Source organism: Gossypium hirsutum, chromosome D09 (assembly GCF_007990345.1).
Source record: "Gossypium hirsutum isolate 1008001.06 chromosome D09, Gossypium_hirsutum_v2.1, whole genome shotgun sequence".
Lineage (NCBI taxonomy): Eukaryota > Viridiplantae > Streptophyta > Magnoliopsida > Malvales > Malvaceae > Gossypium > Gossypium hirsutum.
Window position 1 is genome coordinate 2,810,330 of NC_053445.1, and position 16,195 is coordinate 2,826,524.

Here is a 16,195-nt window from a genome sequence, read left to right on the forward strand (position 1 = left end):
TTGTAGAACTTATTTTATGACTTGGGGTAGTTAACACCATTACCAAGCCATTGAAAATTTATTATGCAATAATATTTTATTCAAAAATGTCAAATATTTTAAATGTGCAAAACATATGGAATTAAGTTATTTTGTTGTTAAGGAGGAAGTTCAAAAACAAAGAGTGTCCATGAAGCACCTTAGAACTGATTTCATTATTGTAGATACATTAACTAAAGCCTTACAACCAAAGACATTTAAAGAACATGCATATAGAATGGGTCTTGATTGTATTGATGAATGCAGTTTATGATGTTCTGACACTCTGAGCTTAACTATGGTGTTTCTTAAGTAAAATGGATGTATTTCATGTTTATTATGATTGTATACACATAATTTTTTTGTTTGAAATTATTTAAAACGGAAAAATATTTATAGTTACTTAAAGACCTATTATATTGAGTTGTAATGTTGTAGTATATAGAAGTATGGGACTTAAACTATATTACAATTGCCATAACTCACATTGCAATTCAGTATAATATGGTAATGATGATAAGTGCTATTTTTATGCACATTCAATAATTTTGTTCTATTAAAGTTTGTGCTTTTATCCCATTGAGCCAAGTGAAAGAATGTAAAATTTTAAGTCTAACTATTATGGATCCAATTAAGTAAAAAAAATAATGTGACCCAATTAAAAGGTTTTACCTTGAATAGTAGTTAAATTCATTTGATTACTTGATGGACATACCGGTTAAAAGTTGATCATTATTAATGACACACACAAAAACACGTTAAAGATTATAACCTTCATTAATTAGAGTTTGTATAATTAAGGGAAAAGATCAAGAACACAAAATCAATTTATCAAATGTTCTTTGTATTCTTCTCCAATTCCGCTAAAGATATTTTTTAAACGTTAAAATCATATTATCCTAAAAATCCTAAATCATTAGGATTTTGATTTGCAAAATCTAATAATTCAAATTCTAGTAGGAAAACCAAATTATATTTTTCTCTAATATAAAACTAAATATTTTATTTGTAATTAGTGGACAAAATATTAGAGAAGTAAATAAAAATTTTTGATAAATTTTATTTTGATCCGTTATTGCCTATATGAGTTTGGAACATGAATACATTCAATTTTTTTCTCAAGATTTTCATGTATTCAAAGAATCCTAAGAAGATGATGTCCCTACACCATGTCCTAGTATGTTTCAAATGCACATGCGGGACACGAGAATTTAAAAGAAAAAAAAAAGGTCGAAATAACATATAGTTTGACATATGAAATAAATACACCATTTGAGAAAACCTATGAACCCCTAATTCAACCTAATCAATTAACATTTCTCCACTTGTTGGTTGTATTGTTCCTTTAGAGCTTTGCATGTTCAAGCCTTCTCCATGCTTCTTCAGCTCCTGGGACCTAATAAACTCTTCAATTCTTGCCTTCAGTTCGGTGTTCGGAATCAACATCTCCGAGGTAAGATGAGATCGGTTGAATGGATCAGTCTGCAAATCATATCAAATTAGTAAAGCACAACATTCCAGGAAATATTATCGTTATATAAGTAGAATCCGTGATGGACTTACACTATCACTTAGAAGATGTCTTTGGATAACAGGTCTGTCTATTGTGATTCTTGAAGATGGTAAGATCACCGGATCCTTCATCAATGTATACTGCAGGAAAGAAAAGAGTATGTTTACGGTCCTTCTTTCCAGTTTTAATGAATTCCAAAACTAAGCAAAATATAGCTGAAATGTAAATAGACATACTTGAATTGGATCGAGGAATTCGTCGGGAATATCTCCAAGGGCAGCTTCAGTGTCCATGGCCTCTGAAGCCGCAGCCTTGGCCTTTGCACCAAGCTCGATAAAATCTTGTATTATCCTCCCATCCTCACCAATTCTTCGAAGAACATCAGCTGCAGCACTAAACAACTGGAGCAAACTCAAGTTTATTAGATTGTGCTTTAAGAACTATCAGGTCTAGTGGGAACACCAATACTTAGTCCAACGAATGGTTAAACACCCATTAAGGTATACCTGTTCATTATAGGATCGACCATCACTGGAGATGGCAGATGGAAATATGTTTTTGGCATCACCCCTTGCCAGATGAACGTAAATGCGGACAATCTTCAAATAGAAACAATTCACAGTACATAAAACGTCAGTTAAATTCAAAGCCACTTTCCAAGCAAAATCATTAACTTCTTACTTCCTCATTGTAAGAGTATATACCAAAATGAAATTTCTACACTTGACCAACCTGCTTGAGCAACTCTTTCGGACGGAATTCATACTTTTCGGGATCTTTCAGAGTGAGTGACTTTCTTTGAGGGCCAACTAATTGCAATAAAAAGTAATTTAACATATTCGCCACTCTCTCAACCTGGAAAAAAGGAACAAAGAACAAAAACAGATCAAGGATTCGAAAGGTGATGGCAAGGTAAACTTTAACAAGTAGAGCTTGTCGGCATAAATTTGAGAAATGATAAGCATTGATGCAGAGGAAAAGATGTTACCATCTCAGGGAGTAGAAAAGGAGCTGTAATCTGCTCAGATGTAAAAGCCAGCATACTAACATCCTCATTTGCCAACTTCATGTCAATCCGTATAATCTGAACATAATCCGTAATAAATGTTTAATTGAAGTTCAAATTTTAAACATGAATCATACATACACATCCAAATGGGGGGAAAGGGAATACTGACATTCTCCTGGGAGTGGAACAGTCGAGTTCTCTCTTGCCTCTCCTGAGCGGGCCTGCGTTCCCATTCTGCAGTATTTGACATCTCAGCCTCAAGCTCTTTGAGTTCAAGAATTTTGTTAAGACTTTCATCGAGGAGGTAGATGCTATCGTTAATCAGGAAATTCAAGAAATTCAGATAAACACCCTTTTCTTCTTCCTTCGCAATCTGATAGAACATTTCAACAAAATTCAGGAATCCATTGATAGTTAAACTAAAAACAAATCATAGAAAGCTCCCCATGTATTAGCCAGTGAAGAAGACCCTACCTGTTTCCAAGCATTACAGTGACTAGGAACTTGCCAAAGATATTCAAGAAGTTCAGCAATATTATGGCGGATGTTGAACTTATCATAGAACTGTACACAGATATGAAACGATGATAATCGACAATGGAAACTCGAAGAAATTATAAGATTAAAAAATAATAATAATAACAATTGGTAGCAATTACCTGTGTGTGAGAACCTGTGAATTCAATGTCAACATATAGCTTCAAAAGATTCCGCACGAGATATTCCAAAGACAGTTGATGCACTTCAAATAGTGTCGATGTCGCAGATGAACCACTGGAAAGAAAGAAACAAGGTAGTGTGTAAACTTACAGAAAATTTCGTGTGAGAAACATGTGACAACAGCATATGGTTTTCTAAAGAGATTGAATAACCTTCTACGCGGCATCCAACAGTTCAAAACTTCAACCATTTTTGCTCTGAGATAGGGGTTCTTGATAAATTGCGGACTTGCCATAAACATAATAATAAATTTCATAAAATCATCCTGACAAGCAAAACACAAGAATAAATTAATAAAATCATAACGATATGAATGAACTTGAGGTATGATCAAAAGTACATAGCTATCCAAATCTAAAACCTACCAGTACATATGAATGAACTCCATCAAGAGCTTTCGGAATCCGAGAAGCAAATATTAATAGTTCCATAGCATCTTCCACAAAGTGCTCTGGCATCGAAGCAAATTCCATCGGACATGTAGGTGGCAGAGGCATTTTAAATCCACCAACCAAGCCAACTAACCAAACCACCATTAGTCGATAGAACGAAAGTGCTTGTTGAATAAGTGCCCCATCCTAGTGAATAGAAGAAAGCAATAATTCAAAATGCTACCAAATTTATAAATTTCCTTTCCTCAAATACATCAAAAGCAAAGATAATACGATAATAAATAATTAGAATTATATAAATAGAAAGCCCTCTACTCAAGGCGAAAAAAATGCTAATATGGAATAATAAGACGGAAAACGAAGGGATTGATACATTTCAAAGTTCAGCAGACAAGCAAATCCATATGCATGTGTGCAGAAACCTATGTTATTTGGATTCGGGCATTGTCAAATACAGGTGTGTTTAGTTTTCTTCCAAGCTCTCCATATATTTGGAGGATACTTGGAGAGTAATATCCTCATACCATATGCAAATATGCAACGGACATAGGTATCCAATACAGATACTATAAAGAATTGGAGCAACATTTAATGCGGAAATGCTCAAGGAAGAAGAGATAAGATGTACCCTCAAAATTTGAGCCTCGTAACAGAATTTTTCCTGTGAATACAATTCAATTTCCTTCTCAAGCCTCGATATATCAAGCTCCAGTTGTGGAGAAGGTGCCTGTCCTTGCATGGCTTTTAAGGTGGCAAGTGTGTCTTCACTTCTTGAAATGTCCTGGGTGACGGCATATCAAATAAATCAAATCATCAGTAGAAGAAACAAGAATGAAAAAAGCTCGGGAATCAGTAAAGCATTACCTGGACTAGATGCTTAAAGTCCGAAAATGCCTTTAGGAGGCCCAAGTTGAGTACCCTAGCAGTCATAAAGAAGCATTCACAAATGAAAGGATATTTAGCTTTTTCACTACTACTTCGGGTTGGCTTCACATTTGGGGTACTTCCCGAACTAGATGCTTCTTGCAATTGCCGCAAACTATTTTCACCATCATTATTTAGTCCACTCCCGTCAGTTTTCACAGGATTATCTTTATCGATCCATTCAGCCACTTCTTCTGATGTTGCGTGCAGAGCAGTTAACCCCCTAAAAATGGTTCACTATCAATACTTAACAAAAAGAATTCAAAGCATATAACATTTGGAGCAAAACGATCATGATCTCCATTGAAAAAGAAGGGGAGAAAAAGACCATCACCTCAAATCCAAACGGCTACAGTAGAAGACATAGGTTGGATCGATTTTATCTCTTTTTGTTAAATTTGCATCCAAAAATGGCTCTGAAAGTCGGAGCATAACAGCACTGAGATTGACAAACATGCCAGAACTTGCACAAGATATAGGATCCACCTATCATACAGGTCCGCAAAAACGTGTCAAATAGGCTAGAGGGTAGATACATAACCAGATTTACAATTAAGAAACAACTCAAACTTTTACGGAAAATATTCTTAGGTGGAAAAAACAACGAACAAGTTATTGATGCAACAGTTAAGCTCTTGATGCAATCTAACTTAAACAAGGAATGTCATTTAGGAGGGAAACCTGTATATGGGCCCTTGATGCATTTTTATTGATGACTTCTGCAAGATACTCGAGGACACTGTCACGAGTCTCAGTGTTTTTAAGGAGACAAAGAAGAACTTCAGCCAGACCATCATATAAAGTATTCATGAGAGTCTTTATTGTGGTGAATGAAGATAACAAGTCAGCTGCTCGTCTAGTTGATGCATCTGAGAAGCACTGCTGGCTATAATTTTGAGAGAAAATTTATTACTAGACAAAGCTAATAGAAAAAAAAGTCATAAATGTTGATAATTACATTAAAACAATTTCAGGCAAGAAAATCTATACTATCAAACAAACACAATGGCATGGATTTTCTATAACAGTTTAAATTTCCAAAGGACCTGTAAAACACACTGATAAAAAGAAGCTTCCAAACAAATAAAGATCAGCATCAAACATCATTATATGGAACACACTCAAGCACTTCATAGAGTCTCTCTCAAATGCAAAAAGTGAAGATTTTCTTACTAGTTTAAACAATAAAAAAATAAAATTTACACAATGCTAACCACGAGTCGAATAGTAAATTACATGGATGTATAAACAAGTCGAATTAGTACAAACTATTCAACTTTATTCCAGTGAACAAAAAATATGAAACTCAACAAATGCCAAGTATCAATCCAAATTTAGGAAGGCAGCTCCAATGAGAAAACAGTTACTCAATCTCCCCATTCACTCAAAAAACTTGAGAGGAGCAATCAAGACTGCTACAACAATAACAGCCAACAAGCAACATAATTAAGAGTTCACCCTCGACAAAGATTCCAATAGTTGACATCATCAAAACAACAAAAAGCTGCAATTGACTGCCATTGCTAACCAACTATCCCACCAGTAGATCATTATTAAGCAACTGCACCAAGAGGCCAGACAAGGTAATTAAACCATTGGTTTTGAGATGTCATTCAGTTCAAAAAACTGAACATGTCTTCCCTTATACAAGTATCAACCAATGCACTGGCCTCAATGCTTGCTCAAATGAGAAACCCTGATATAAATGCTTCCTAATACTAACTGGCCTAAGATCAGTTACCCTAGTAAAATGTACTTACTAAACATTCATTTGACACCCAAAGAGTTCAATCATTCAACCCAATGTGCAAAGCAAAAGTGCATTCTACAATGCCAGCTATGTTTCCAACAACTTATATAGAACCAGATTAAAAATAATAGTCATGTATATAAACATAATGAGGTAATACTCGTTCTCAATTAACACAACAAGCTAACGCAAAAATCAACATCCAAACTCACCCAACATCAGGCTGGCTCTTGAAAATGGTATGATCAGGCAGAGCACTAACATGGAAAAAGGGGCCCAAAATGCTAGTCATTTCGATGACACGTCCATTCAAGTAAACTCCTTTAGGAATCCACCATGGATGATTAACCAAGCTTTTAGCACCAACAGGGAACTTAACCAAATACAACAAAGCCCTCAAAGGTTGCTGAAAATTTCCCAAAGCTGAAACTTTCAAAACACTCCCTCTTAAATCCTCATACAAACCTTTTAAGATAGGGTCCAAAGTATCAAAATCTGAATCCTTAAAGAAGTCTTCCAAAAACCCAGGTGGACAATCCACCCGACTTCCAAAATCATTCCCTCCAAACCCATCAAGCATTACTCCACTTGAAACTTCAGCAAAAACTAAGGGAAACAAAGGGGAACTGGAAGACAAAGAAGAACCGGCTTTGGGGTTACTATCTTTTAAATTCCCATTAGAAAACAAATCAGGATTTCCCAGATGAATCCTAGCATATGAAACAGCCAACTTCTTAGCCTGTTTAGCAGCAGATTCCATCCCAGAACGCAGCGTCTTGTCTTTCATGTTGGAAATCTTCTTGATTTCTTCATGAGCTCGCTTATAACAACCAATGAGATAATTAAAAGGGGGTTCTGAATTAGGGAATTCACCAGACAGACGATCAATTAAAACCCTTTCCATTAGATCACGTGAAAGTAAAAGACTTTTGCCTTCACTTAAGATCTCAGCTGCGGTCATCTCTAGGTAAACAACCCTTGGATCAGAAGAAGATGATGATGGGTTCTCTGGGTTCTCTTTAAGGGTTACAAGGAAGATCTTCCTTAGGATCATATCTTCTATTTCTTCTGGGGCTCTTTGGGGTTTTTGCGTAGCCATAGTTTCGAAGACAAAAAAGGGGATAAAAACTTGGTTTTTTCCCTCCTTTATTTTCCTGAGAAACAAATAGGGTTCTCTTTATATTCCGGAGAGAGAAGAATAATTAGGCTTTGAAGAAAACTATGGAGGAAAACAGATAAATGAAGATTGAGAAATAGGTTTCATGAAGATTGTAGGAAAAGGCTGATTGAGTTGGTCTTGAACTTGGTTCTGTTTTTCTCCAAGTCTTTGTGGCCGTTGATCGGCTTGTTGATTCACTATGATACTGCCACGTTCAACTTCTTTGTTTCTTTGGAATCTCGTAAACTCTCCTCTTTCTTTCTTTTATCGCAAGTATACTTACAAATATTTTCAGATTTTTTTTACTACCAAAATTAATTTAATATCTACTTGAATTTTAATTTGTATTTTATTATTTGGAAACAAAGCTAAGGATAATATTTATATTATTAAAATATTAATATTTTGTACTATTATTTCAAAAAAAATTATCAAAATATTAATATACTTTTAATAAAATATTAAGAATTACTTAAATTTTAATTTATTATTAAAATTAAAATAAATTAAATTTATATTTGAAAGCAAACTTGCGTAGTGTTTGAAGTAGTGTTTGGGACTAAGGTTAACTACTTTTAAAATTAAGAATGAACAAAGTAGAAAAGTAAATATTCACAAAGTTCAATTTTTCTAAATAAAAAAGGCGTTGTCTAGAAAGATAATCTACTATCTTAAAAATACATACAAATGATTACAACTTCTGACACTCACTAAATTAAACTCCTCACTTTTGTACCTAATATCTAAATAACTCTCTTCTAAGTTTTCCCCATACAAACTTATGGCAAATAACCAAGTAACTCATTTGATTTTGTACTTAACGAACTCACGAGAAATGTTCCTCCATGAACAATAATAAGTGTTCTCATATCAGTATAACTACAAGTCTCCTCAATTTATAAAGAAGTGAGACTTGCTAATATATGATATCAATTACAACCAATCTTCCACTAAAACTAGCAAGATAACAAGCACAAAAAATATCTCCAATGTGCTTGGGATGAATCTTGAATCTCCAATATATGCTTCCAAGTTTTACCCGATTCCAATCCCACCAAACTTGGGAAGTTGATTGTGTTTATCCAATCCAAACCAATCTTTAGGATATGTTGTTATAACCAACTTGGATATCATAAATGTGCTTATAGACATCCAAAGTACCGAAAAGATTCAAAGCCAAATAATTTTTGTTGTCAAAATTTGTCAACTTAAACATGAAAAGTTTCTAAGCTGAGCAATACTATGAACCTGTAAAAACTGCTCAAAAATTACCTCAACAATCTCTAATTTTGGCAATTTTTTGAACAAAACCATAAAATGAAAACATATTCAACAAGAGATATAAATGCTTGCCTAAGTAACTTCCCCTTAATTAATCATACTTAACTACGGACATAATCAAACAAATTAATCATTAATTTCATAAAAGAGGATGATCAAAATACTAGAAATTATATATAAGCGAGCATAATAGAAAAAGGATTCAAAAATATAACAACCAACCTATATAAAATTGAGTTCAAAGTTCCAACACTACGTCTTCAAAAAGAATTGAAAATTGAAAATCATTAAAGAAATAACAGTGCCTACTCCCTCTGTTTGTTCAATAAGTTTGCCAAAGTGTTGTTAGAGTTGCTTGGCTAGCAGATCATTCATCAAGGCTTAGCACCATGTACGTTGGCTTGAAGTTGTGGAATGATGCGTTCGTGAGAGGCAATTTCAACATCCAAATGTTGTAGCATCCTTTGTTCAATGGTTGACAGTTGCCCAAGAGCATCAATTTCAGTGCCAACTGGTATAAGCCGTGCATCCACAGGTTGGGCTTCAAGATTAGCCTTAGAATGCTTCCCTTCAAGCCACTTGTAAGAAAACTTTAATTTGGTAGGTTTTCTGTAATAGCCCGATTTTAGGCTTAGTCGGAACAGTGGTTTCGGGACCACAAATCCGACGAAAAAAAAAAATGTAATGGCTTGAATTTTCAGAGGTGTCGGAACGGTGATTCGAGATCACTAAATTCGACAAATGGGTAGAAAATATTATTAATTTAGCAAGTATAAGTTAAATATGAAGTTAGGAAAATTTTTGAAATAGTGAATAGTGCACTAGAAATAAATATTAAAATAATTAGAATCGAAATGAGGTATCAAGACCTCGGGGATTTTAAACTGAGCCATAAATATTTTTATAAATATTTATGGAGTGTTAAAAAGTTAGTATTAAAGTTTCGTTAAGAAATTTTAAAGTTCCGATAATTAATTGAACAAAAAGGACTAAATTGTAACAAATGCAAAATTTTGGGAAATGATTAAATAGCTTAAATGATAAAAGGAAGAGGGCTTAAAAGCAAATAGACCCAAGGTCTATTTGGGCTGGACGGCAGAGGCATGAAATCAGCAAGAAAGTAAGGAGAATTAAGGGCAAAATTGGAAAATTGCAAAATTTGCTTAATAAAGTTAGGACCCAAGTGGAATTATCTAGATTTCTCTTCATTTTTCTGAATTCTCATCAGCTAAAACACCATGGAAGGGCTTCTTCAAGCTGGTTCTTCATATTTTTATTACAAGTAAGTTCAATTCTTGACTATTTCTTGAAATTTTTGTATTTTTATGACTTTTACAACTAGGCCCACTTGTTAAATTCATTAGTTTTTGATTTTATGAAAGAAGTTGAAAGTTTATATGAATATGTGCTGGAAGTATATGATGATTTAGCATGAAATTAGAGCTTTAAATTGTTCATATGCTGATTTTATTGAAAGAATTGAATAGAAAGTGAATGTTTGGGACCTAATAGTAAAAGAGTTTGAAGATAGAGTTATATGTGGCAATTCTGAATTTCAATAGTTGTGTAACAACTTATAATGTCTAGTAAAGTACTAATTGAGAAAATTAGATTAATTGAGGGGTTAATTGAGAAAGGACCGAATTGTATAAACTGTGAAATTTGGGGCAAAATGGAAATCAACATTTTGCACTAAAGCAGTTTTGGACAGCAGCAGTAGTGTAACTTTGAAAAATCACCAAAAATTGTAGAGATTGAATTAGAGGATGAATAAAATATGAAATTAAAGCTTATTGAGTCTAGTTTCTTATAAAAGAAATGATGTGAGCAATGGAATTGTAAATCATGAGATATAATAGATTTTGTGAGACAAGGTCAGAATGAATTCGGGTTCCCCTGTTCTGACTTTGGAAAATCATTAAAAATTGTACAGAAATGATTATGAGTTATAGTTTATATGGTTAGAATCCTTAATGAGTCTATTTTTAGAAGAAGCAAGCTAAAACATCATCCGAATTCTGTACAATGAGATAATTAATTTTTAGTGAAGAGTGGTCGGAACTGTCAGACAGCGAAACAGGGGAAACTTTAAAGAATAAACTGTACTATTTGGCTGAACCAAAAATTATGAAAATTTTATAGTATAAAGATATGTGAGTCTAGTTTCAGGGAAAATTAACGGATCTTAATTTGGAGCTCTGTAGCTCCGGATAAAAATAATTTAGTGACTCTGACTCGGATAAACAGCTTTGAATATACATGTTAGTGAATATTGAAATTATGGTTAATGTTGTTTAAGTGTGTTATACACATTAAGGATGTGGAATGGAGAGGAGGAGGAGGAAAATTGGGAAATATATGAATGATTCGTGTATAAATGGTCATATGTTTGATTATAACTCATAAACGATGAAATATGAATGATGCTTATTTTTGTGCATTATTGGTCATGGTTTAAGCTCATGTGTGAAAATAAAGTTTCATAGTATGTGTGTATGGTATATTCAGTATATGATTTGGCATGAAATAATACCATGAATGGTTTATGAATTAACACATGTTGGTAAGCCTGATATATGAATAAATGATCAAATTGAGCGGAACGCCGGATTTGAGTACTTCTGATCAAGTGATAAAGTGATAAAGTGATAAGTGGTAGCTTTAGCTACACTTATCTGATCAAGTGACAAGTGGAAAGTGATAAGTAATAGCTTCGGCTATACTTATCTGATCAAGTGATAAAGTGATAAGTTATAGCTTCGGCTATACTTATCTGATCAAGTGACAAAGTGATAAGTGATAGCTTCAGCTACACTTATCTGATCAAGTGACAAGTGGAAAGTGATAAGTGATAGCTTCGGCTACACTTATCTGATCAAGTGACAAGTGAAAAGTGATAAGTGATAGCTTCGGCTATACTTATCTGATCAAGAGACAAAGTGATAAGTGATAGCTTTAGCTACACTTATCTGATCAAGAGACAAAGTGATAAGTGGCTACACTTATCTGATCAAGAAACAAAGTGATAAGTGGCTACACTTATCTGATCAAGGGACAAGTGATAAGTGATCATACGTAAGACCATAGTTATACTATGGCAAAGTGAAGGTGAAGTACTCAATTTTCCGTGACCGTTCCCTAATTTGATTAAGGATGGTAAGTGACAAATGGGCCCAAAAGAATTAAAGTAAATGGATAAGTGGTAGTGTATTTATATCAGGACGATGTTGTTATTCAAACTAAAGTGATATTTTCATTGCTAAATTGAGAATTTCATAAATGTGTTATTGAATGGTATAATCAATAAACATTGAGTTAAATGGTAAATACGTATTAGTTTTGAATTTGATGTCATTGAATTGTACGTGAATTAAATGGAAATTTCTAGTGATATGATTTAAATTATGAGCATGAGAAATTGCGAATTGAATGAAATGGAAATGAAGCATTAAATTGCATGAGTATGTATCGGGTCTCGCAGGCCCTAATTATTATGATTATAATATTTTGAGGATATATTGTGAAAAGTTATAGAAACATGTTAATTATTTTTGAAAGTTTTAATTTTGATGAAATTTTATAACTCGGTTAAATACGTTTACAAGTGTATGTGTTTTGGTAATACCTCGTACCCTATTCCGGTGTTGGATACGGGTAAGGGGTGTTACATTTTCTCTCATATTTTCAGTTGCAAGAATGAACCAATTTAATAATGTACACGCCATAAATTTCATTGAATATATTTAAATAATTAAAATATATTTTTTAAAGTAAAAAAAATGAATGAAGAGTAAATAAATTTGAGTTATGCATTTACAAATACGAACCAATTTAATTTAAGTTTGATTTGAAATGTTTAATAGCATGTAAATACAAACATATTGCTACTGCAAAATGTAAGATGCCACATCTAATTCCATTATAATGAAACTCCTGTATTATATTTTGAATTGCATTTTAGTCTCTTTACAAAAAAAAAAGGAGTAAATTAGTCCTTATACGTTAGATGAGTAAACAAAATTGACCCTTTGTTAAAATTGCACCGTTAAATGTTTATTTTAGTGTCTATATATAAGGTATAATAATAAATTTAACCCTCAATCTTCACATTTTTTCAATTTAACCCTAATATTTTATTGGAAGTAAACTAGAATTTTTTTAATGGTTATAAGATTTTTTTTAATTGCTTATAAGATTTTTGAAATAGAATCCATTTTTTAAAAAATCAATTTTAATGAGTTGGTATTGTTATTTTTAGTAAAAAAATATATTATCTGTTTTTATAAATTTTGTTTATAATTCTTATGATTTTTAAATAATATTAAATTTTAAAAGTGTTTAATTGATTTTTTTTAATTTGTTACTAAGGCCTTTTTACCTTTTAGCCTTATTAGTTTCAAAAAATTTTAATTTACTTCTAATAAAATAGTAGGGGTTAAATTGAATAAATATGTAAAAATTGAGAGCTAAATTTACTATTATATCTTATTTATAAACTCCAAAATAAACTAGCATTGCAATCTTAACAGGGACTGTTTTACTCACTCATATAATGTAATCCAAAATATAACTACATAAATAAAGTTATAATTTTGCTAGAATATGGACAAACTTGGATGATCAGTAGTGCATTTTGTAGCATCTATGCCTAGTAAAATCAATGTTTGACCAAACAAAACTAACATGTATAATAAAATCATAATCATAGCATTTGACCCTAATCATAAAGTCAATTTTCCCACTTTACCAAACATTTCTAGGACCTATTAACCCAAGAATCTCTTCCCAAAGCCCAACATTTCCAACACTTGCAAGACCAATTACACTTGGGCTACAAGCCACAACTATCCAAAAGCCAGCCTTTATTTCTTCATCTAATTGTTCTTTGTCCCACAAACAATACCCATCAAAGAACCTAAAATCCCTTGCCTTCACCACATTTCTCTTCACCATCTCAGCAGCATACCCTACACTTTCTTTAGTCCCATAGTACAACCCTTTCATTACTTCTTCAAAACCCCCACTTTTCTCCACACCACCATCATCATCATCCTTTGTTGGACTCACCAAAAAAAACCCATCTTCCAATGGCCCACCGAAGAACAACGGCACATGAGAGAACACCTCCGAGACATCTCGGATAGTTGTTGATCTCATTTCTTTGATAGATTTGAGAGATGATTGATTTAGTATGATCCCTAATGGGCCTATAGACCCTGCTTTTAAGAGGAGGATCACCGTCCGCTCGAAAATGTGGACCCCGTCGAGTTTTTTGGTAGCGATAAGTAGACAACCTTTTTCGGGCTCACGGATGGTGTGAGCCCATTTGTCACCAATTGTAACAGGTTGAGGAGGTTGGTCCACTACTGTATCAGGACCAGCCCATGATGAAGGGCCTGAAACTTTCTCGGTTGCCACTAATTTAGCTCTAAATGAACGCCAATCAGAATCAAGGGTGGGCTTCTTCTCATCATTTGAAAGGCAGCCTGCATTGGTAAAATCAATAATGATGTAAAACCATTTTCAGGTTAAAATTTGCAATAGATCCCTATACTTTTCACAAATTTAGAATTTAATCTTTATACTTTTATTTCTAGGAATTTAGTCTATTTACTTTTTAAATTTTAATGATATAAAACAAGAAGGTTATATTCAAAGAAAATGAATACATGAATTTATTAAACAACTTGGAGTTTAATTAATGAATATATTTGAATAAGGGTATTCAAATTATGACAAAAATATCAAACCTAAAGTAAGATTTAATAAGGAAATTGAAGAACTTACATGTAATAGAACTTGGGGAAGCAACTTTTGTAGAGTAGAAAAGGTTGGAATTGGTGTTGGGGAAAGGAAGTGGTTTAGGTTTGATTGAGGGCTCAAACTCAATAGTTTTAATGAAGGAATTTGATGAGAAGAAACAAGCTTCCATGTGTTGTGTTTTTTGTCTTCTTTGCTTTGGCTAATGGAAGTGAAGTCCCCAAAGGATAAGACCAAGCAAGTTATAGTTGGACTTGAGAGTGGATCTCTATCACAAGTTCATTCCCGCTCTATCCAATCATTTGTTCAATGCTAACCTTTCTCATCAATTGTGTATAATTTTGAGCTAAACTTGTTATTATACTAGCTAAGTTTATGTATGGATCAATTATTACTATCCACTCATTTTCGAAACTGACAAAAATTAAATTACTCCAATTTTTTTAAAATAGACCAATTTATTTAATATCGAAATTGAGATCAGAACTTAAATGTTGCAAGTTGGTGAGTGCTAATACGAACCATTGGACTAAGGGTGGGTTTGGATGGGCAATTGGGTTCGGTGCGGTGCGTTTAGCTTACTTTTTGTCTCACGCTACAGTATCGCTACAGTATCTAATCTAACCGCCATCGCTGTTTTTACACTAACTGCAGGTAAACGCACTGCCCATCCAAACTCACCCTAAGACTGCTTATCTTTTATTAGATTTTCTTGGCCTTAAATGGTTTCTTGTCTTTGTAAAGAAAAAATACAAATGTAAATGGATATGGGATAACATTTGCTCCCTAAAACTTGGACTTTCATTGTGGGTAGTAAATTATTGATTATAATTTGTATGATTTTTTAGTAAATTTTAAATTTTAAAAGGGCTTAATTTTTTTTTAATTTGTTACTACCGCACTTTTGACCATTCAACCTTATTAATTTTAAAATTTTTCAATAAAAGAGTAAGGCTCAAATTGAATAAATGTGTAAGCTAAATTTATTATTATACCTTATATATAAACACAAAATTTTACGTCAGAGCCTAATTTTTTAATTTTTTCAATATAAAAGTTAAAATGCAATCTAAGGTGTAGTTTAGAAAATTTTGTGTACTTTTACCGTGATTATGCATAAGTACTTGAACTATTATTGAATTTATTGAGTACAAGTACTTCAAGCATAATATAAATAATATATATACACACAATATCTTAAGATACAAAAACTTAGCCTTTTGAAGATCGGTGTTTGCAAATGCTAGTATTGTAATCCTATATCGGTAGAGAATAGGGTGTAAATGAGATATTAGTGTTTGCAAGTTATACGAGTTCGACTTGAAAAAAAATTGAATTCAATTCGATAATTATCAAGCCGAACTCGAGTAGCTCGAGCTATCAATCGAGCCAAATTCGAGTTTAGTAATACTTGACTCAAAAGGCTCGTGAGCCTTATCGAGCTTTTTATATTATTAAATTATGTTATTGCTCTTAATATATATTATTTGCCCTATGCTTAATTACTAAGTCGAGCTCTAGCTCGAGTTTGACTTCGAGCTTAAAAATAAATGTTCGGTCGAGCTCGAGCCAAGTATCAATATTCGAATTTCAAGTCGAGTTCGAGCTTTGTACTATTCGAGCTTGGCTTGACTAGATTATACCCCTACTAAAGAACCTATAATATAAA

At 33.0% G+C, this 16,195-nt stretch overlaps 2 protein-coding genes across 2 annotated transcripts; both read right to left on the minus strand.

Moving 5' to 3' along the window:
* Nucleotides 1-1,054: 1,054 nt before the first annotated feature.
* On the minus strand, nucleotides 1,055-7,778 carry LOC121221099 (probable ubiquitin conjugation factor E4). The gene is made up of 16 exons (XM_041101576.1): nucleotides 6,539-7,778; nucleotides 5,258-5,462; nucleotides 4,911-5,062; nucleotides 4,517-4,799; nucleotides 4,281-4,433; nucleotides 3,626-3,838; nucleotides 3,413-3,525; nucleotides 3,200-3,314; nucleotides 3,015-3,104; nucleotides 2,710-2,913; nucleotides 2,520-2,615; nucleotides 2,264-2,386; nucleotides 2,038-2,130; nucleotides 1,768-1,932; nucleotides 1,582-1,671; nucleotides 1,055-1,500 (listed from the first exon to the last, which is right to left on the minus strand). The coding sequence occupies exons 1-16, from the start codon at nucleotides 7,423-7,425 to the stop codon at nucleotides 1,321-1,323; spliced, it is 3,162 nt and encodes a 1,053-aa protein (XP_040957510.1). The 5' UTR covers nucleotides 7,426-7,778; the 3' UTR covers nucleotides 1,055-1,320.
* A 5,502-nt stretch (nucleotides 7,779-13,280) lies between these two features.
* On the minus strand, nucleotides 13,281-14,869 carry LOC121221100 (UPF0301 protein BF2109). Its single transcript, XM_041101577.1, has 2 exons — nucleotides 14,554-14,869; nucleotides 13,281-14,252 (listed from the first exon to the last, which is right to left on the minus strand). The coding sequence occupies exons 1-2, from the start codon at nucleotides 14,696-14,698 to the stop codon at nucleotides 13,510-13,512; spliced, it is 888 nt and encodes a 295-aa protein (XP_040957511.1). The 5' UTR covers nucleotides 14,699-14,869; the 3' UTR covers nucleotides 13,281-13,509.
* Nucleotides 14,870-16,195: the final 1,326 nt, after the last annotated feature.